The following is a 21,309-nucleotide window of genomic DNA, read 5'->3' as shown; positions in this document are numbered from 1 at the left end:
TAATGTCATATTGGCACAAATACAAATTTACAATCAACATGTTTTGAGTTTTTGCAAGACAAACAAAAAATTCCGATATTAGATATAGATACACTTATAGCCTGAAAATGAAACAACATCCCCCAAGCACCCCGCTCTTCAGCTTATTCCGTTTTTTTGGGGAGGGGCGGGAGAGGGAGGTGAGGGAATCTATAGAATAAATAATTAATGACCTGATATTGTGGCCAAAATAGCTTCGGCTTGTCTTGCTATTTCTTGTCTTTCCTTTAATTTTTTCAATTGAATTTCATCCAATTTCTGTTGTTGTTCCTTTTGACTTTCTTCTTCTTCTGCTTTTCTTTGAGCTTCAATTGCATTGGCGATTGATCGTTCCATCAATAACGTATCTTCTTCTCTTGCAGCTTGAGCTTCTGCCAATTCTGCCAATGCCAGCGCTTCAGCTTCTTCTCTAGCTTGCTGTTCTTTCGCAGCCGCTAGTGCTAATTCCATGGCTAATCTCTGAGCGGCTTGTTCTTCAGCTTCTTTGATACCTTCTCTCACTACGTAATCTATTCCTCGTGCTAGGATATCTATCTTGGGCGCGTTTAGACATCCCAAGTTGAAACATCCGTCCGGGAGTAGATGGACATGACGTTTGGTAGTTAACGATTCTACTTGAGAAGGCGGTAGTAGAGCAGTACTTATCAACAAGCACACCAAAATCATCAGCTGCTGATCCCGAGCCCTGTCTCCTTATCTCGTTATCAATCATACTCACCAATACATCCCACTCGCTCGCTTGAAATGAAGCCACGTTCCAGGTGTCTTGAGTTTATTCGCTAGAAGATCGTATAGTTTCTCTCGAACACTTCTTAACCGATCAGACATTGCTTTTATCTCGGCGAGCCTGAAACATCCAAGTCAGCGTCACTGTCAGTATACTGCTATCACCGGGACACCTGCATCTGCGGACTTACCATGCAGGATATAGTTTCGCATCCGATAAGATCTGATGAGCGACTTGAGCACCCCACGGTGAAGGATGGAACCACATTCCTCTAGCTACTGATCGAAGCTGAGAATCCACTCTATCTTTGTCTTCCGCATTTTGGGTTACAATAGATATTATAGCTGGACTGTCGGCATATAGACCCATCATCTGATGTACACAGTCATAAGCATGAAATCCTTCTAGAAGTAAGAATATCAAACTTACCGCATCAAAGCTTTGGATCAAAACAACAGGTAATCCTTCATGTACCATGAATCTCAAAGCTTGAGCATCTCTATTTGTATCTCCAGTTGACAATCCTTGGAAAGCCATCATCACCAAAGGAATAAGTTGGCGTTCCTATAAGCACACCGGCATGAGTTTGCGGGAATTATATGAGAGCACTCGCATGTACTTCTCTCAGCTCACTTACTTGAAGTAAGGTGGCTAATATTCGCCATTGGTTAGTTGTCAATTCTGCGCCACTTGGCATACTTCCACTGACTTGCAGCAGAACAATAGATTTAACAGGTGCGTCTTGTAGATCTTCTCTTAGCCCTTCCCAATCTACACTTCCGGTCTTCATGTCCAGGAAACGGAATGAACGAATCTCCAATCCTGCATCTTGTAGAGCTGTCGTATCTTCATCTGCTGTTGGAGAAGGTACAAATACCGTTTTAGTAATTGGTACGGAAGGGAAACGTGACAAAAAGGTAGCAGCCAATCTTAGAGCTCCTGTTAATGATAAAGCTTGAATAGCAGATATCTGAGCAATCATCAATACACGCCCTCGTTGCGCCCCAAACTTCACTCACCCTTCGATGTCGATACGGCTGACTGTCCACTCCATATGCGAACCTCACTCCAACATCTAAGAATGGTGCATACCCTTCTATGGGTAAAGCTTCTCTTGCCAATATATTCTCATTCCGCAGATTCTTTTCCACATACCTTACTGTGGGAGGTATGAAGATCTTACCGTTATCTTCCCTGAAACCAGGTAATGAAAGGTTGATCTTGGTTGGTAATTCATCAGCCTCATATGCTGATGCGATGGCCACAGATCTATTTCACTCTACTGTAAGCTATCCCTTCTCCGAGGTATTTAAGGCACATAGAAACCTACGTTTCCTGCGAAGCTTGCGGTATCGATGACCACACATCAAGTCCTCTGCGGTTCCCGCCTTCTCCTGAGCCATTTTGATTCAGTGGTCTTCCCATACTTGCAGCAGTAAGCTATTCATTGTCGTCAGCTTCATCAATCTGAGGACTGTGATCCGCCTATCATGAAGCTCACCTGTTGCAAAACATCCAAAAGCAAACTGGACTGAGCATCTTGTGTCATTCCTGTGATACCACCCCCAGCAGCTACACTCTGAGTCAATTGTGCTAAAGCGTTGTTAGCATCTTGAGATCCCGCATTGGCGGCTCGAGTAGCGTGCATGATGGTTTCCCTTGCTGCTGCGGATGCTTGATCGGCGTCCATGAGTGACCCAGAACGTAAAAGCGATTCGAGGGCTTGCACACGTAGACCAAGCTCGTAGTTGATGTCTTCGTCATCTTGTACCCTATGACAAGAATTGTAGGAGTCAATTGGCGATCGATATCTTCAACATATCTTAGACTTACTTTCGCTTTTTCCGTTGAGGCACAATTGGATGCTCCATTCTACACATTCCGGGAACACCACGCTTTATGCTATATTGTCAGAAATATCAGTCACGTTTAGCTTCTATCATTGGGAAGATGAGGATGTACACACCATCGACTACATGGTATATTACGGTCGCACTAAAAATCAATAATTAGCCGATACTCACATGAGCAGTCGATGACAACTCACATGTTCTGATCGGCAAAAGATAGTGGAGATGTTAGCTATCGCGACAACTGAAATGATATCAACGAAACGTACGTTTCTACGACAATGGCTGGTCAGCGTCGCAATCCAGTCTCTCGGTCGACATCTCACTCACTCTTCTATGACATTCTGGTGGAGCGACATAACCAAATACGAGACAAGTTAGCAATGCGTTGTAGTAGAAACTGGGTTTACTGACCTGTGCAACTCCTTAGAGACGAAAAAAGAGGTCAGCAGATGAATTGCCTGAGCAGAACTCATGACAACTCACAAGACTGTCCTGTTTCTTTTCCTCCTTTTGTTCCCACCTTCAGTCTGCTTGCCCTCTTCTTCATAATCTTCGTCATCTCTTTTCCTCTTTTCAGAATCATCCACTTCGAGTAATTCTTCTTCACCGTCCGCCTCTTTCTCACTAGCTTGATCTTCTTTCTCTTTAGTTTTGTCCTCGTCGGCATCTCTTTCTCCTTGTCCATCTTCACCCTTATCTGCATCTTTGTCTTTATCCCTATGACTTAGATTATTGACGAATTCCTGAACTTGTTCTCTAGTCAAGGGGCCTTCATGCCTTGGTGAACTAACTTCCAAAGCATCTTCTTGAGTTTCCCCTTCACCATCACCCGTCACAGGTGTTCGTGGTTGATTGCCTTCACCTCCATCTTCACCTTGTTCATCATTATCTTCGTCATCTTCATTTCCTATACGTGATAAAGCAGCTAGATTAGCAAGTGTTGCAGGATCGAACCCTTCTTCATCATCTAGGTTTATTCCATGATCTTCTAGACGTAATTCTGGATTCGCAGTCTCTTCCTCTGTTTCTGTACGCGTAGGTATACTCGTGGACTCCTCTTGCTGTTGATCCAAATGTTGTTTTTGTCTAAGTTGTGGACCGTCCTCTTGATTTGGTTGATTTGTTGTTTCCTCGGGACCAGTTATTATCGATGCATCGTCTTTCTCAGCTGCTCTTCCTGCCTCTCCTACATCCTCCGTTTGGGGTACTACAGCTTCTTCTGACGTGGGAGGAACATCGCTGGTAGTCACGGATGGAGGCTGTTGATCATGTTGTTTGCCTGATGGATAGGTAGGGGTATTCGTATCCGGACGGTGGACAAGCTTTTCTCCCTTATCGGAAGTATCGCTCATAGTGCTAACTCCGATAAAATGACGCTTCCCTTCGATCTTGGTATAGTTCAAAAGCGCTGAACAAGGTTATCCAAGTCCAAGAGTCAACAGCGATAGTGGTACAAAGAGATTGTGGCGAGATGACGAAGAGAAGGATGGGTTTTGGTGATGAGGGGGGTGCTTTGTTTACGCAGAAAAGGAATTTTTGATGGCGTCCTCAAATCGTTATGGTGTTTGGCGCGGGTCTTAAGTGGGTGGTACAAATAGGCATCTCTTCTTTCGACTACTTCTCCAGCTATTTTTCGGATTCCCTTTCTGGATTTATTAACAGTAAGATAGCTTGCTACATTCGCTGGAATTGGTCGGAGCTGATCAGTTGCACAGGCCAGGCACGTGAGTAGGCGTGATCACAATGGTGGTACCTGGTCATGCGGATACAATCAACGACCGAAGACAGAGAATCGTATCAATTTGATAGCTCAACCGACGCTACGGACACTGGTAAACTTCACCTTCTGTTCGCCTTCTTCACTGGTGTACTAGGTGCAGCGTTCTCAGTACTAGACCGACTAGTACCGTCCGGTGCCGCAATACGAATTCTAAACGGTGACCATCAACTACACAACGTGATCGCAACATCACGCAATGTTTTCCATGATCTACCTCATGTCTGTCCCCTGCCATGGCTGGATTCGGTATCTACAGGGTTCCTGTTCCGATTGAAGCTTCTGATATGGCATTCCCTCGACTGAACAACACATCTTTCGGTGTGAGTATTGATTTTTAATATAAATGCTCTGATTGACTTGATATAAAAGCAAAACGCCCGATTTCTTTACGCCTGGGGGTGTGGTCAAGGGGTATGACAAGCGATCCGCATGAATTGGGACGCTTCGCTTAGCCGCGGTTCGAGTCCGCGCTCCTCCATTCTTTTTGCTTTCACAGCTTAAAATGAAGATTTTGCATGCATAACTTCGAGGATTAGAGACGATTGACCAACGAATTGCTCAAAAACGAGATAAAAGCGCTTTTGTGGTCAAGTGAGGTACTGCCACATTTGGATGGCAGCGCGCCACTTCCGGGATCAAATATTTCAGACGCGTCAAGATACTCAAAAATAGTTGGGTCATTGTATAGATTCATCGATTGTGCATGCTTCTTCGTGGACAAGTACTCCTTGACATGCGAGCTCTATGGTTCATCAATGCTCATGCATATCTTCTGCTAGATCAGGGCTCTTCATTGATACTAGATACATCCGCTTATCATCGAGGACGATCGATTTCGCGGCATGCTGTCTATTCTCCCCTTTCTTTCGACCGTGGCGACGATGTCTGCGGATACATGCTTTAAATTCTATCTATCAGTCATTCTCAAGGAATTTTACAAATCTCCTTGTGCGCTGGATTGATGGGCTCTGTTCATGGTGCTTTGAGCTTCATGCATAGGACACCGCTTCAGCGTTGACCTCGGCCCAGTGTCTTCAGTGAACTCAGGCATAACACTTAGCGATGTCCCTTGCCTTTCAATCAATGACTTGTTGTTTCCTAGTCGTATACAACATCGACCTATCTGGAGAGCAACAGGGAACAAAAAGATCAAAGCTCAAGGGGTGTTTTGCTGGAATGTCGTCATTCGCCCTATTGTAGAATTCGTGGTATCCTTTGGGCTGATGCATCGCCATATCGCCGTCATGATACACACCAAATGATTACTGCGCGGTAGGACTCAACGCGAGATTCAATGGGGGAACATTGCAGTATTGCAATATCGACTGAGATGTGCACAAAATTCACTACGAGGCGTTTGACGCGTTCCACCAGATCCACCGTCTGATTGAAGAGAGGCAAGAGTGGGAATGGGAAAAACGCGTTGAGTTTCATACGCGACTTTCTTTTTGGAGTATGATCGACAGGGACGTAATGAACTGAAAAAGTAACTAATATTTTTCGCACATTGATTTTGTCACATTAGGAATTACAGTTGCACTATCAAGTACGAGATAGGTACATACACACAGGTTACACAGCATGTTATGTGTTCAATCGCACTACTGGCGACTGGAGACTCCCCTCGTCTCCCGTCTCCGCGTGCATTGATCCGCAATTATATCACTTGAATTGATGCACAAGGGTAACAATAAAAAATATCCTAGAACGTTTTGTATGACGATCGCACACATCCCTTCATTCCTTTTTCACTGCACTGAGATCTAAACTTCTGATTAGGGGAGGGAGACAAAACGCCATTCGTTCGGAATTCCCCTTGCCCCTTGACACCTCTTTATTATTCACACCCCCACCGTTCAGATCATAATCATCATCAGGTCAAACGACTAGTTGATAGTAAAGTAAAAGTAGAATTTGCTTCAACTTTTCTTTTCCCTTCGTTCAACTCGCTTTGTTCATCTCCTGATCGTTTTTTCATTTCTTCCTCGAATCTCAACATATCCTAGTGATATCGTTTTTTTCTCCTTCTCGATTCAGTACTTATACAGCAAGTACCTCCCCTTCACCAATTCTTTTCTTTCTTGGCAGGCTAAGAAGAAATATATTTTCAATTGATTTCAGTTTCACTTTTTCACGTTGATGGACACGAAACGAACAATAACGAATAGATAGCATTCCTTCGATATATCTCATCTGGTATAAAGTACATCCAAATCAACCAATATCACGTCCGTTGGTCATACCTTAGTATTCTATCTATACGATAACCAAACGAAACGTATTTCAGTAACGAAACTTAACGGGGAAAAAGCACTATGATGTATTCAACGACGACAACGACAATCACGCTTTACGCGTTCATCACTCTGACTTCTCTCTTATCTGTGAATGCGGCTGGACCTCATAACAGATTCGGTGCTCATAGAAGACATCACGCAAGAGCTGCTGCTTCCTCTCAGAGTAACCCTACATCAGCTGGTCCTGAGTCTAGTTCTCCACCTATAATAGAGAAAAGAGAAGAATGTACTTTAGGCAATTGGAAATGCTTTGGAACGGAATTACAACGTAAGTGACTAAGTCGTTTGTCTTCAGATTTAGTACTCATCGTAAAACTTGATTTTCATAGGATGTTACAACGATCAATGGAATTTCGTACAAAACTGTACTGGTACAGACATAATCTGCTCGTAAGTACGATTCTCAAGCCCAATTCTATCATTGATGGAAGAAAAGGATGTCCTTGAGAAGCAGTTGTCATCTGGCACTTGGTCATGGCTTTACATACCCGTATACCCCTTTGAATATCTGCTTCCTTCCAGCGTCGCCGTATTGATTCAAGTGTGGAGCCAACAACCGATGCTGACCTCGATACGCTTTAGTGATGGTCTGTTCACCACAGGATGCGTTTGGACATGGTCTGTAGATCAGAACGATGACGCCAACGAATCCGCCACTTCTTCACCTCCTTTCATAGCTTCCATAACAACGCCAGTAACTGCGACATCTTCAGCGAGGTCAGCTTCGACAGAAGTAGCATCAATAACGAACGTCAATCTTGCCGCTCAACCTTCTGCCACCGAAGGAGCGGATGACGAAGATGAAGAATGCGATGATGACGATGACGACCAAGACGAGACTGAGGCTGACGAAGATGAAGACGACGAGGATCTACCGTACTGTGATGAGATAGACGATGATGATAGGTAAGCAACACGAACCTCCTCGTCCATTCTGTCTCGCTGACATTCTCTTGATAGTACTTATACATCCGCAACTTCAGCCACTCCCGTTGTCGTTACTGCTCCCACTACTACTGCCGTTGCCGCCGCTGCGCCTACCGCTTCTGCCGCTGGAGGTGCCTTGTACGTTGAAGGCGATGCAGGGAATGACAACGATGACGACGACGACGATTGGGAGGAATGTGACGAAGACGATGACGATTCGTAAGTTTGTTTCGCCATGTTTAATCACAATCACAACTGATTCATATACAACAGTGGGGATAGCTCGCTTGTCTCTGCCACTGCAACTACTTCAGCTACTGCTACAACTTCCGTCATCGGCGGTCAGCTTTGGGCTGGAGACGGCGATGATCAAGCATCTTCCACAACAACCGATTGGTACTCATGGGGAAACCAAGCTAGTTCTACTAGTCAAGATTGGAATAGCTGGGATCAAACGACTGCAACTGCTACTTCTAGTCATCATGGTCACGGGAAAGGACACAAATCTTCATCTTCTGCTTGGGCCGCTTCTAGTGAGTGATGGGACTCAGGGCATTTGAGAATGCACTAACGAGACTCACGTAGCCTCTTCATCATGGGAAGATGGTAGTGATTCTGCGTCGATCACAATTTCGTCCCCTGCATCTGGATCTGCATCATCTAGCGACGACTTACCCGCTTCCACTACTACTTCTAACGCTTGGGATGACTGGTCAGGCGATGCCACCGCTTCTGCATCAACGTCATGGGGTCAAGAATCTGCATCCATCTCATCTTCCGGCAAAGGTGGTAAAGGCTCTGCAACTGTCAGTGCGACTGAGTCTGCTTATTCCTCCAAGGCATCAAGCGTCAGCAATCACACTACCTCCTCGTCTTCAGGATCATACAGCAATGCACCTCATTATGTGATTTACGCGGATGGTGAGTTTTTCCTGACAATGCACGTAGTAGACAAGTGGATGATAGATAAAATTAATGCTTACCTGATCCACTCACGGATAGAATGGTTATACGAAATGCCTTCTGTCGACGTCCTATCCAACTTCAACCGATTCATTCTAGCTTTCTGGATGACTGATCGAGGCGCTGTTGATAACGCTCAATTCTGGGAACAACTGGATTCTACAACTAGACAGGAAGTTATCACAGAGTACCACAATGCTGGCATCGCCTTGATGGTGTCTGCCTTTGGATCTACCGATTCTCCAACTAGCAACGGAGCAGACCCTACTGAGACAGCTCAGCAATTGGCCCAATGGGTTAAAGACTATGGCTTGGATGGTGTGGATATCGACTACGAAGGTGAGCCTTACTGCGGGCTGCAGCGACCGAAGACCAAGTGAAGCTGATAAGTTCTCCATGTGTAGATATGCCCGCAATGAACTCTGCTAAAGCTGTAGCATGGCTCGTCACTTTCCAACGAGAATTACGAAAACAACTTCCTTCACCATACGTAATCTCCCACGCTCCTGTCGCCCCATGGTTCACTTCTGCGGATGATTATTCCGATGGTGCTTATGTCGCAATTCACGAACAAACTGGAGATGGAATTGATTTCTACAATATCCAATTCTACAATCAAGGTACTGGAGTTTACGAGAACTGTCAAGTGAGTGTCTGAATCCAAATACTCGGAAATCTCGTTTGCTGATTGCGGCTTGTTGCACAGACCCTTCTCTTCGACTCTGGAAACGATTGGCCATCAACTTCAGTCTTCGAGATTCACTCTTCTGCGGGATTACCTTTAGACAAGATCGTCATCGGTAAACCATTGGACGAAGGTGCTGCTGCTAATGGGTGAGTCGACGGTGGATACAACCCACTGTGCCTCATGAAAATAGAAGCTGATATTCTGTCATTTCGATCAGCTTTGTCGATCCCACCGTTCTTCACAAATGTGTCACTCAGGCTAAAGCTAAAGGCTGGAACGCTGGTGTCATGTTCTGGGAGTGGACCACTGTAAGTCAAACGCTCTCACGGAATCATCACACAATCACTGGCTGATTCACCACCTTTTGTTAGTCCGCTCCATCGATCATGGGTACAGTGCGAGGATCCACTTGAGCGCGTCATAGGCTTTGGTTTTACGAAATTCACGAAATCTAATTTCCATCTCACGCATTTCTTCTTTTTGGGATTCTTGTTGTATATACCCGAGTCATTTTATCAGAGAAACCTCTTTTTGCGATGGTAAACACTGTCATTCCTGGTCATAATCATTCTGTCATGTCTTAATACTACTTATCTTCATCATATGCTCGGACGGTAACGGGAAAAAACGAGATCTGGATCTCTAATTGGGGGAAAGATGACTTGAAGTCGTCTCTTGCTCCATGCCAAAGTATACATACATAAATTACAGAGCGTTATACTTGACGTGTTCTGCTTTGGAAACTTTCACGATATCTTGATGACTTGATGAATAGATACGTTCTTTCATAGATGCAATAATAACCAGTTATTTACACTAAAACCTGTCGGTAGATTTCAACTGCTTTATCGTTTTTTGCCACTTCCTTCAGATTTTGCCACTGTGAAAATTCCACGTGTTTTGACCTTCCCATTTTCCGCCGCTCGACTTCTGATTGAACTTGTTTGCGAATTATATCAATATTTGTATATATCCTTTCCCTTTCATTGCTCCATACTTGCAATATCTGTCACTTCAAGCGAGTTCAAAATGGCCACTGTACATCCATCTAGAATGAGGCTGGTCCCAGGAGGATCCCATCCTCCTATTCCTCCTGCTTCAAGCGATAGAAATGGGGAGGGGTCCAGGGAAGAGGAACTAAGAAGGAAATTGATGGAACGTAAACGAGGTGACGAAGGTGGATCCAGAGAACGAGACGACAGAAGAGAAAGGGATAGTAGAGATGACAGAAGAGAAACCAGAGATGATAGAAGAGATAGGGATGGTGATAGGAGAGATAGAGACAGGGGGGACGATAGGATACGGGACAGGGACGGAGAAGCTTTCCGATCATATGAATTAAGACGTGATGAACGGGACGGACGGGACGGACGCGATGGTCGCGATCGAAGATCTAATCAAGATGAAAGACCAAGAAGAGCATCACCATCTTATAGACCATACGATCTGTCCGCTCCTCCGGCTCCAGGTGGTCCACCTCCTCCTCAAGCCCAAGGTCAAGGATATGGATATGGAAGAAGAGATGATTTGCCAGGTGGACCTGCTCCTCCTCTGTGGAGACCTGATGGTCCTCCTCATGGAATGGGAGGTGGTGCCGGCTCCGGTGCCGGTCAAAGAGGTGGATGGCAGAATCCTCCTCCACCGAATAGGTTTAACGGTAATATGGATTTCGAAAGGTAAGTTATAAGGCTTTTCAGTCCCAGCTTGATCTCCCATTGACCAGCACATAACATTTTTGACTATAATTCTGAGATCTCTCATCGATGGCTGACCTATACCTATGATATACAGACGAAGGGAGGAACGTGAAAATAACCCTTTATCAATCTGGCCTGATTCACCTAAAAGACCTTATCAAGACGAAGAGTAAGTCGATAAGTCAGAATCGACCGTCTTGCTCCCTCTTCAACACCTTTCGCTCTCATCCATCCTATCCTTCCCCCTCCTCCCCCTCTTCTCCCTCTTCCCCCTCTTCTCCCTCTCCCCCTTCTTCCCCCTCAACCCACTTTAGCTTCATGTTGGGTTGACTGCTCTGTGATTTTCATTCGCGCGGTCCGGCTGACTCGGTGCTCGATGCACATAGCGAAATTGAAGCAGAACGAAAGAAGAACAAAGCGAAAGCCAAAGCAGCCCGAAAGTCAAAATCGTCAAAATCAAAGCATAAGTCATCCAAACATCGATCTTCCAAGAAGTACTCGGACGCCTCATCTTCAGAAACCGATTCAGAAGAAGAGGAACGAAGACGACGACGTCGAAAGGAGAAAGAAAGGGAAAGAAGAAAAAGACATGACAGCGTCTCTGATAGTGATGATGACAGAGAGAGAAGAAGGAAGAGGAGGAAGTCAAAGTCGAGGAGCGAGATCAGGGATGAAAATGATGAACCCGATTTAGCAGATCAATGGGTCGAAAAGGGTGGTGAGGTAGTTCTCATCCCGACCGAAAAAGATCGAGAAAGGGTAGAAAGTCATTATCAAAAGGCATCACCCGAGAAGGAAATAAAGAGCATCCCAGTTGTAAACGACGACAGTGATGATGAGATCGGACCTCAATTACCTTCGGAAGTAAGACAAGGCAAGATGGATAGACATGCGTGAGTAATCTGCCTTGAGCCTGCTGGACCTCATATTCCCTTACGATGTGGAGTACTGACGGTCTTTTTCTGCTTCAGGTTCGCAAACATGAGACCGGGAGAAGGAGAGGCATATGCAGCATATGCAGAGTCAGGTGAACGTATCCCACGAAGAGGTGAAATTGGTATGGACGCAAACATCATTGAAAAATTCGAAAATTCAGGTTATGTCATGTCTGGATCAAGACATCAACGTATGAATGCCGTTCGAATGAGAAAAGAAAATCAAGTCATCAACGAAGCTGAAAAGAGAGCTATATTGAAACTGCAAAGAGAAGAAAAAGAAAAGAAAGAAGGCATGATCATCACTCAATTCAAAGAGGTAAGTTTCCACACTCTCGTTCATAATCGACTATGGGAAAGATGATGCTAATAATATACTGAATTCCTTTCATATCTAGATGATGGAAGAGAACCTGAGAAAACAAGGTATTAATCGACCTTAAGTCCAATGCGATTGTATATATATATATACCGCGGTACCATGCAATGTCATGCATTTTCGTTACAATCAGGATACAGCTCGATTGCTAGAACTGCGGATTAGCAACGGAACCTCCAGACGTACATTATCCGTGATAGGGTATATATTAAGCTTACCAAAATCCCAAGATGAAAGGTAGGAACAATTAGGAAGGATGGCTGTAAGCAGGCGAAGAAGTTGTTTTGCGACTTCTCGAAGAAATACTATCAAATCCATGGCAAAACCCAGATTACGAGATCTCCGCTAGCGCAGGATCGGACTACGTTTTAGTAGGTATGTCAACGAACTTGAAAGTCTATATAAGAAACGAGGTCTGATAATCAGTTTCGTATGTCTAGCGGTTGAGGATCAATTAGAACTCACAACTATCTGCTGATTGACATCAAAATCCTGTTTGAATGCAGCGTAATTGTCCGGTGCGACGATTCCGAATCCGTCTATTATGATGTTTCAGATTAGTACAAGATGTTTTGTTTATCTACAATAAAGCTTGATTAAGTGTCACTTACAGTCCGATTCTGAGGCATAGAAGAATATTGTATCTACCTTATTACCATCTGTATTTGACCATCGACTGGTCAGAGTCTGAGTGGCTGAATTATACAGAAACTATGAAGAGTTTGTCAACAATGCAGGGAAATCTTCCCTGTTGTCTGCTCTTCTTTACAATCTATAACAGGAAAAAGATGGACTTACTACCGTTGTTTCCACACCTCCATACAACGTCTCGGTATTAGTTGATCCATCGTCACTCTCAAGAGGTGGCCCAGCGTCTAACAGATTCCAATGGTCATGTCAGTAACAGACGAATTCATGTGTGGGGCTCATCAGGATTATCTGGTGAAGAAACTGGGAAATCTACTCACTTGAAGCTGACACTCCGACAAGAAGAGCGAACTTACTAAAAGGTTTTCTCCATAAGCGATCAAATCTTTATTACGCATTGATCCTCATAAAGAAATTTTGGTGCAAAGAAGGATGTGCTCACGAGCTGTCAGTTCCCATATTCGCTGGACTACCATTGAAAGCTTAATATCAAAAAAAATCAAGGCGATATATTAGCGATCGAGCTACCCTTCAGCTTGACCAGGGACAGGGACGAAGATATATTTACCAAATCCAAGATAGGGGAAATTCCCTTGTCGATCGTCAGATGAAATGACTATATCGAAAGGATCGGTACTGGTACCATCAGAAGAGAACGATAATGATATGGCATCATCAGAACTCTGAGATACACATCTCAAATCAGTTCATCGCTTGGAAGTTCTGGAAGTCTAGCACAAATGCTGTTTGTGAAAGTTCAAATGAAAAGTTTAACCTACTGTTGTGAGATCGTATCCCCCACCTGGATTGAGATTACGAGAGACATAACCGATACTATTACCATCCGTATTAAACGCTTGTATCGTACCAGTTTGCCTAAGAGAGATCAATACAAAAAGATTCCCGGTATATCAGCTACTCTCCCATCGTCAAACCATCTATTCTTCCGTTCTCTTGTAGATTTATTGACAGTAATACTTACGTAGTAGAATCAGCGGATTGCCGGGGTTTTAAAGCGTGTGTTGTAGTTGAAGATCGTTTGGCAGGCCGTAAAAGTGGTAACCCTTTCCTCAAACACTCCGCATTGGTCCTGCATAATGATCGTCTAAGTGTACGAGATGTCAAGAGATCATTTCTTCTTGGAACAGGCTCGATTCTAGTCCTCGTAGATTGAGCATTGACCAGTACCAAAAGTAATAGCGTCAGGAAGGCCGTCAATTGGATCTTCAACATCTCCTTCAATTGTGTTCGATTATTGAATGTGGTAGGTAGCACGATATCAGGATGATGAGAAAACAGATATCACAGAGAGGTAAAGATACTGATATTCAAGTATATTAATACATGTGCCATAGCTTGACTCGACGGCAAAGCATGAAAGGAAACATGTAAACAAGGACTCCTACCATCAGCCACAGGTAACTTTATTGACTTGATCTCGGTGGTAGTAGACCTTCCGCTCCCTTCGAGTCCGCAGGCAAAGTCAACATAGAGATCTTTCTGGCATTCCTCCGCTCGGACTTTATGCTGATGGTGTTTATGGCAATTATGCACAAATACAGTTTGGTCAGGCCTGTTTGTGACTCATTTGATTCCCAACAAAGTCTCATCCGATAAAACATGGTAGTAACCCCCAAATAATACTGAAAATACTTGGCATCAAAGTGCCTGAACGTCCATAGGGAAAATATCATGTTTACAATTCTCAAGTTCACGTAAAATCCCAAAATCCACGAGCCGAATTGTGAAAGTTTAAATTGGATAATAAATAATTTCAAGGGTCATTTCATGTAGCATCTATTTACGAAAGACAACCTAAGCTAGACGTGTTGATTGGCACTGAAACGTTGGCTCCGACATCTTAGCATATATACAAATCCGACTCACATGAACAAGACAGCTAAATATGCAGAATACCAAACACGCAAACTGCCATGACACCGATCGTCTTTCATCAATTATACCCTCATGCCTATGCCCATGCCTACTGCCCGTCCTAAACCCAGATCATGCCTCCCATCATCAACATTATCATTCCACTGAGGTATAGCGGATCTCTTCCTTACATGAACCGGCTTAGCTGTGGGACCGATATCCAACCTATCCCCGTTGACCGCGTTAGGTGGCATACGAAGTGTGTATATTGTTTCTTGGTCATAAAGATGTTTCTTAGCTTGAAATTCTTTTCGAAGGGAAGCAGTAGCTGAAAAATTATACGTCGATTTATGATCTTCTTTCTTCGGTTTTGGGTCAGTCGGATTTTGGATCGATGTACTCGTCTCCCAAGCTACTGTACCCTCCAAAGATAAAGTCGCGGGAGAAGGAAGGATATTGATGATACTAAATTCCATTTTTAAACCGTAAGCCCCAGGTCGTACGCTGACTTGGGTGAAGAAGAACTTACTTGGCGAAACCGTTTCCTACTTTCTCTGTTACTCCAACTACTCCACTGACTGAAGGCATCAATATACCCCAAAATGCTCTTTCCAGGCTTTCCATAGCTGACTCCACCCATTCCCAAGCATTTAAATTCAAGTTTGTTGAAACGTAACTCGCAGAAGGAGGTTTGGGGGGATGGAAAAGGTATAACACTCTTGAAGGTGCGGGTGTCTCGCCATAAGACCATTCTTGCTGATGAGCTGTAGGCTTCAGGGTCACATTGCTCAGCGAGAATATCAGGAAGAAAGGGGTCCAGATTTAGATCAATTCCCACTCACTGTGACATGTCTAGGCTCATGTACCAAGACTAAAACCTCTTCTTCCGTTTCATCCTTTCCTGCTTGTCCGTTCGACTTCGGGGCGATGCTCTTGATCGTCCCTTTAGCAGTGAAGAAACTACCTCCGTCGTCTGTCATACCGTCTATCCAAACATCAGATACCTGTTTGATATTCCCGCTATTATGATCGCCCTTCATTGACTCCCGAATGATGCTCTTCAGTCGTTGCTGTTGAGGCTTGGTGAGTGTGGTTGGTACAACGGAATGAAGGGATACATCTCCTACCAGTATACGGGTGTCGTAAATCACATCTGAGCGATGACTAGGAGGTTGAGGGACTTGAGATCGCTCTGTAACAGGCATAATGACTACCAGACTGATTTACAAAGTAAGGGTAATAGTTCCTTTACTTATTGTCTTTTTATGTTAATGTCAATCCGTGAATCTTCCTGGTTTGAACAGCCAGAAAACCTGCGTAGATTGAAGCGGGAATGTCGTATATCTAAGCAGAAAAATGATGAGCAGATGTATAGCAAAATATCCCTTCAGCACCTAATCAACTTATAGTAATCGGTTAGTCTCAAGTGGCGAGGAAACCTTTCAAGCCACAGTCGCAATTGATGGTCTGAGCGATATATCTTCTGCCTTTATCTCAATCACATCTTCTGCACCAGGCACTTCAGAGAAGAGCGAATACATTGTGTGAAACGGCCATCTATTGCGATTCTGCTATCATCATATCATGCATACAGTCAATTCAAAGTAAACATGGATGTGTACATTGATTGAGCACGGTGCGATATTTACGTAATCATACCTTCTTCCAGTCGTTCATGTTCCAATACCAACATCAACAAAAAGTACAGATTGATCATTCTCATCCTGTCAATTCATCCAAATATCTACGTGACATCATCCTTTTGATGATATAGAACATCTTCATTATCGTCAGCCGTCTTCTCAACATACACTGGAAGTAAATCAATTCGTTTCAATCAACGTGAGGATGAGTTATACACCTAGTCCCTCGAATCCTTATCAAATAGTGAATCAACAGATGAACCAATCCTCGGAAAACGCATCATCGATGTTTGTTGGACAACATAACCCGAATATTCAGAATCCAAATGCGAATGGAATATCAATGGTCAATCCGCCTGACATAGCGATGTTAGCTAGACAAGGCTATTTACAACAGCAACAACAACTGATGAATATGGGTCAATATGGTGCTGCTTCCGGTGCAGGCGGTCCTGCTAGAAATATGGGTCATATACCTTCGAATCATCCTTTAGCTGCTCAGATGTATGCTATGAATCCCCAATTACAACAGGAACACATGCAAAGGCTTCAAGCGCAAGCTCAGGCTCAAGCACAAGCTCAGGCGCAAACTCAAGCACAGGCGCAACAAATCGCAAGTCAGGGTCATGGAACTGGAAGTGGTCCAGGAAGGAAGAAGCGAGGAGCAGTGAGTGCACTAGTCTACTTTTATTTCCCCTCACATCCTGAACATATCTTATCTTAGACTTCGTATCTACTCAATCTCATAAATTTGACACTGCTGTGTATCTTGAGAACTGACTCGCTACCATACTACAGGGAAGACCATCCGCTGCGAGTCAAATGATCGCCCGTCAAACTAACTCTCTACAACCTCCTCATAATCAAGAACATTATGTGAAACACGCACTCTCCGCACCGCAACCACAATCACATCCTCATCCATCTACAATCGTCGCAACACCTTCAGCACCCTTGGAACCTGTAGAGCCGTGGGCAGACGCATTGGATGAATTGGATCCAAGAGAAATCGCTATGGGAAGATATAGGAAAAGGCACGAGGTCTTAGCAGAAGTGTTCGGTCCCGAGTCCATCAGTAAGTAAAACTCCTCCACAAATAAGATTAGTACTGCACTCAACTGGTATCGTGATGTGTATCAGAGGATATACCGAATGGAGAATATGATCCTTGGGAAGGATTGGGAATAGATGGTGAATCCCTGGAGGCGAAAGTGGTGAGTACCTTTCTCCGATTCCTGCAGAAAAAGCTAATCGTGCCACCGTTCAAGCTCGCCTTGGAAAAGGAAAACGAAGAACTCGAAGCTAGAGTAGATAAAGATGTCGATGATTTCAAACAGTCATTGCGGAATATAGATGAAGGACGGACAGAAAGTGTACCTGTAGGAGTCATAGCATAATCAGGCTTTTGCTCGCGTTAGAGGATCACAATATGATGTATGTGTCACAAACCACATGATTATCTAAATGTGTCAGCGATTATATTGTTCTAAGCGAGATGAGCCAATCTCGTTTTCAAAACTTGAACACCAGACTCAACAAAGGGTTGTAATGGGATAGTGAACCTTTCAAAAAGATTTCTTACGCTATACCACTCCCTTTATGTCGTCTACCTGTAGACCGGGGATCAGGAGTAAAGTCAAGGGACGTATGGTCGCTGTATTCATTCTGTCTTGAGTTCAAATTACATCTCATCACATAAAAGACGAAAACGTTTAATAATCGCTTCCAAAATTTCTCGTAGTCGAGTAAAAGTCAATGTGATCTAATCCGCTTGCAAAATGGGACTAGCTAATCTCTTTCGAAGAAACCAAGATGAAGATGAATTAAAGAAGAGGAAGAAAAAGAGGCTGAGAGAGCTTCAAGAAAAGCGCAAGACCCCGAAAACACCTATTGATGAATCTTCGTATGACTTTTCTTTGTCAACCGACATCTCGGCTCATGGAATGCCTAGAAATGGATTCAGTGGTAGAAGGAGAAGTGACACTAGCAATCATAGCTCTACCTCTGACTCCCATACTAGGAGCGAAACAGATACGATGCCTGAATCTCTTTGGCCTTCGCGATGTGAGTGAACAGTGAATCAAGTAGGGAAATGCAAGCCAACTGACACGCAATATCGAAAGATCGAAGCGTCAGCCATGGTAAGTTCAACGACAGCAAAGACTCGGCAGGATACACCTCTTCGAGTGCGATAGACTCCACTCTCACAAATAGAGATTCCTCGACATCAATCTCCTCCTCATCTAGCTCAAACCACACTTCCGATGAGTCCCGATCTAGCTCAAGCCTCAGGTCTACGGATAATGGTACTGAGATCTTTACTTGCAAGTTCAACTCCTCTCATAGCTCCATAAATGCCCTTTGAATTGATCATGTTATTGCCCAGCTGCTCCGGCTCATCCCAGAAAAGCGTATTATGCCGAATCCGGTGAGGGCATGTTTCTCGTATCAATCGTAGTTGTTATGCTGACTTTAGCCTTAGGTCGCTCTAATACATCCTCGGATCCCGATGACGAGAGTGGAGACACCTGTTATGCCCGCGAAACCTACAGTGAGCGTAAGTGCAGGATTTGTGCTCCTTCACTTTCAAAGGGGCCATTACTGATCAAGACGGTATCGGCTGTGCAGGAAGGCGAAGGCGAAGGCGACGACGAGAAAGAAAGGCAAATCCCATGAATGAGGTCAAGAACCGTTTAACAAATGCATTGAACGCATTGAACGGTAGAGGTTGAGTCGGGTACCATCAAGTGGAGTGAAAGAGATATGACCGTAGATCTGTTTTCTCACATGCAAAGCATTGTATACACGTAGACCATTCTCGTTGATTCACCTCCAGTCAGAAGATATGATAGCTCCGTTTTCCCAAACACATATTTTGGTTATTTCGACGTTGCCCGAGATGAGATGATGATGACCGGACTCTTGTTCGACTTTCAACGTTTGAGATGTCCTTTTCATTCTCATTTTCGAAACGTAGCTTAGCTTTCATGTGAGCATGTACACTGTATGTTCCGTTCTCTGCCAGATCGTAGGAGACCAAAGCCATTCAATTTTAAAGAGTCAACATCATCACGTACTCTGACCTCTTCGACAATATCCTCGACTACCCCTTCACTTTTCCCAGAACTCTTGCCCTTGGTGATCCCCTTTGCTGATCAATTGACCCTTTGTACTTTAGCTTCGGTGAACAGATATACCAACAAACTTGCAACCAATCGTCTCAAAGAATCAGTCATTCTACATACCCCAGCGAGTTTGGTGACATTCCTGAATCGTCCGAATGCGAGAAATAAAGTCAAACACATCGATTTGCGCTTAAATGTGAATTTCTGGTCACTTCCCGAGTTCAGGAAGATATCTTGCGACTTGGATGGAAACCTAAAGTCACGATACGTTGGTTAAGCGATCGGGAGACTCTGCATCTTATCACAAGAGGTCAAGAGTGGATCGTTTTGCAAGAACAGAAGCGATTCGGAGGGAAAGAAATAGGATATTCACTTCAATTTTTAGTTGAAAACTGGATGAAAAGATTATCTCCTTCAAGAGGACCAAGACACTTCAACCGGCGACATATTACCTCTCAACCTTCCTGTTCTGAGATTGAGACTAAACATTCAAAGACTTGTCGATGACCCATATCCACCGTTTAGGTATCCATTCGCTTTCTTATCGGATTTCACATCTATCATAACTCTAGATTTACCATTAACAGCATATGCGATAAATGAGGGATTCAGACTATCTCATTTGGAACTACAAGTACTTGAATATCTATCATTCGCGGGGATGACAGTAACGAAACCTACCATTGCGGGTCTACTGTGGGAAGTGAACAAAGGGAAAAGAAGTAGGGTGGGGAAAAGATTGGTATTGGAAATTAGAGGTGAAACAAAATCAAATATCGCTCAAGGTCTTGAACAACTAAGATTCCAAGAGAATCAAGGTTTGATAAAAGTTCCAACAATTGAAGACAGATTTGAAAGCGTTGACGATTGGAGATACATGATGAAAAGGCATGAATGGGAAAATTATCAAGGCAAACTCTTGTCAGATCTCTGAAAAAATCAGGATTCATCGAGCGAAATGTTGCATTGGCAAAGACATGCGAGATGGTATTTATGAACATTGCATGCTACAGATGACGTATAACATTAAAAGCCGATACAGAGTTCACGCAGTCCAGTCGACTTCTTCAAGCGAAAAAAGAAGCCGATGACTTATTCACCATGTTGTCGATAGTCCTCTTCACTTTATTTGAAGAAGATCTCAGTGGTCCATCTCACGTCCGATTGAGATATTTAGTAGACAACCGCTTCAAGCCGATGGACATGACATGCTTACAGACATTCATCAATCAATCAGTTCTCTGGTCAAATATGAGAACATTCGATCTCCCTGCCATTCAGAGTGATTCCTGTACCATCAGATCACCTTTACGACCTCCTTTGCTGCGGAACAATCAAATTCTAGAAACGACATTCGATTTCGGCTGTCTGTATCCCAGGGAAAGGAGAGGAATAAGTAAATGGATTGAAGATATTTCTCAAACGAACCGGAATGTTTTAGACTGTAAGGTTGTTTTGTGTTTTAAGCGATTATCTCGTCCAGATATGGAACTCATGATCGCAGAATGGATCTCAGCTCATAATTCATCGGAAATATTTACATTGGAGTTTGATGAGAGAGACAGACAATTTGAAAAAACCGAAGAATGGGTCGAAAGGATATGCAGGAAGGAGATATAGGTACTGTAGTTTCGGCGATTATACGATCTCTTGAATGGGGCAATGCACAGGAAACCCCTGCATGGACCTTGTTGATCACTATCATGACGTCCCTTTCAATCTCCAATAATCCT

At 43.8% G+C, this 21,309-nt stretch overlaps 8 protein-coding genes and 1 non-coding gene across 9 annotated transcripts; 6 read left to right on the top strand and 3 right to left on the bottom strand.

The window, feature by feature from the left end:
• Window positions 1-204: 204 nt before the first annotated feature.
• IL334_006510 (uncharacterized protein) lies at window positions 205-3,971 on the bottom strand (the record flags this gene model as incomplete). The annotated part of the gene is made up of 12 exons (XM_062938211.1): window positions 205-679; window positions 758-886; window positions 957-1,138; window positions 1,196-1,330; window positions 1,404-1,736; window positions 1,786-2,035; window positions 2,097-2,206; window positions 2,268-2,538; window positions 2,600-2,668; window positions 2,733-2,761; window positions 2,947-3,025; window positions 3,103-3,971. 12 exons carry the CDS (start codon window positions 3,969-3,971, stop codon window positions 205-207), a joined length of 2,931 nt encoding a protein of 976 aa, XP_062794262.1.
• Window positions 3,972-4,793: 822 nt separating this feature from the next.
• IL334_006509 lies at window positions 4,794-4,877 on the top strand. The gene has a single exon. It is a non-coding gene; the product is annotated as a tRNA-Ala (tRNA).
• Window positions 4,878-6,717: 1,840 nt separating this feature from the next.
• IL334_006508 (uncharacterized protein) lies at window positions 6,718-9,687 on the top strand (the record flags this gene model as incomplete). The annotated part of the gene is made up of 11 exons (XM_062938210.1): window positions 6,718-6,964; window positions 7,026-7,086; window positions 7,279-7,602; window positions 7,657-7,842; window positions 7,897-8,156; window positions 8,209-8,544; window positions 8,626-8,925; window positions 8,991-9,232; window positions 9,293-9,420; window positions 9,492-9,582; window positions 9,646-9,687. The coding sequence occupies 11 exons, from the start codon at window positions 6,718-6,720 to the stop codon at window positions 9,685-9,687; spliced, it is 2,217 nt and encodes a 738-aa protein (XP_062794261.1).
• Window positions 9,688-10,303: 616 nt separating this feature from the next.
• IL334_006507 (uncharacterized protein) lies at window positions 10,304-12,349 on the top strand (the record flags this gene model as incomplete). The annotated part of the gene is made up of 5 exons (XM_062938209.1): window positions 10,304-10,950; window positions 11,066-11,140; window positions 11,358-11,864; window positions 11,943-12,225; window positions 12,305-12,349. 5 exons carry the CDS (start codon window positions 10,304-10,306, stop codon window positions 12,347-12,349), a joined length of 1,557 nt encoding a protein of 518 aa, XP_062794260.1.
• A 297-nt stretch (window positions 12,350-12,646) lies between these two features.
• Window positions 12,647-14,166, bottom strand: IL334_006506 (uncharacterized protein; the record flags this gene model as incomplete). The annotated part of the gene is made up of 9 exons (XM_062938208.1): window positions 12,647-12,682; window positions 12,751-12,824; window positions 12,897-12,996; window positions 13,084-13,160; window positions 13,254-13,288; window positions 13,376-13,415; window positions 13,502-13,616; window positions 13,713-13,809; window positions 13,916-14,166. 9 exons carry the CDS (start codon window positions 14,164-14,166, stop codon window positions 12,647-12,649), a joined length of 825 nt encoding a protein of 274 aa, XP_062794259.1.
• A 725-nt stretch (window positions 14,167-14,891) lies between these two features.
• IL334_006505 (uncharacterized protein) lies at window positions 14,892-16,013 on the bottom strand (the record flags this gene model as incomplete). The annotated part of the gene is made up of 3 exons (XM_062938207.1): window positions 14,892-15,273; window positions 15,338-15,579; window positions 15,651-16,013. The coding sequence occupies 3 exons, from the start codon at window positions 16,011-16,013 to the stop codon at window positions 14,892-14,894; spliced, it is 987 nt and encodes a 328-aa protein (XP_062794258.1).
• A 694-nt stretch (window positions 16,014-16,707) lies between these two features.
• IL334_006504 (uncharacterized protein) lies at window positions 16,708-17,848 on the top strand (the record flags this gene model as incomplete). Its single annotated transcript, XM_062938206.1, has 4 exons — window positions 16,708-17,118; window positions 17,250-17,526; window positions 17,592-17,665; window positions 17,720-17,848. The coding sequence occupies 4 exons, from the start codon at window positions 16,708-16,710 to the stop codon at window positions 17,846-17,848; spliced, it is 891 nt and encodes a 296-aa protein (XP_062794257.1).
• Window positions 17,849-18,229: 381 nt separating this feature from the next.
• IL334_006503 (uncharacterized protein) lies at window positions 18,230-18,805 on the top strand (the record flags this gene model as incomplete). Its single annotated transcript, XM_062938205.1, has 3 exons — window positions 18,230-18,515; window positions 18,575-18,592; window positions 18,666-18,805. The coding sequence occupies 3 exons, from the start codon at window positions 18,230-18,232 to the stop codon at window positions 18,803-18,805; spliced, it is 444 nt and encodes a 147-aa protein (XP_062794256.1).
• A 1,432-nt stretch (window positions 18,806-20,237) lies between these two features.
• IL334_006502 (uncharacterized protein) lies at window positions 20,238-20,510 on the top strand (the record flags this gene model as incomplete). Its single annotated transcript, XM_062938204.1, has 1 exon — window positions 20,238-20,510. One exon carries the CDS (start codon window positions 20,238-20,240, stop codon window positions 20,508-20,510), a length of 273 nt encoding a protein of 90 aa, XP_062794255.1.
• Between the last annotated feature and the right edge of the window lie 799 nt (window positions 20,511-21,309).

The sequence above is a fragment of the Kwoniella shivajii genome, chromosome 9 (assembly GCF_035658355.1).
Source record: "Kwoniella shivajii chromosome 9, complete sequence".
In the NCBI taxonomy this organism is placed as follows: Eukaryota; Fungi; Basidiomycota; class Tremellomycetes; order Tremellales; family Cryptococcaceae; genus Kwoniella; species Kwoniella shivajii.
This window is presented reverse-complemented; position numbering and strand designations above follow the sequence as displayed.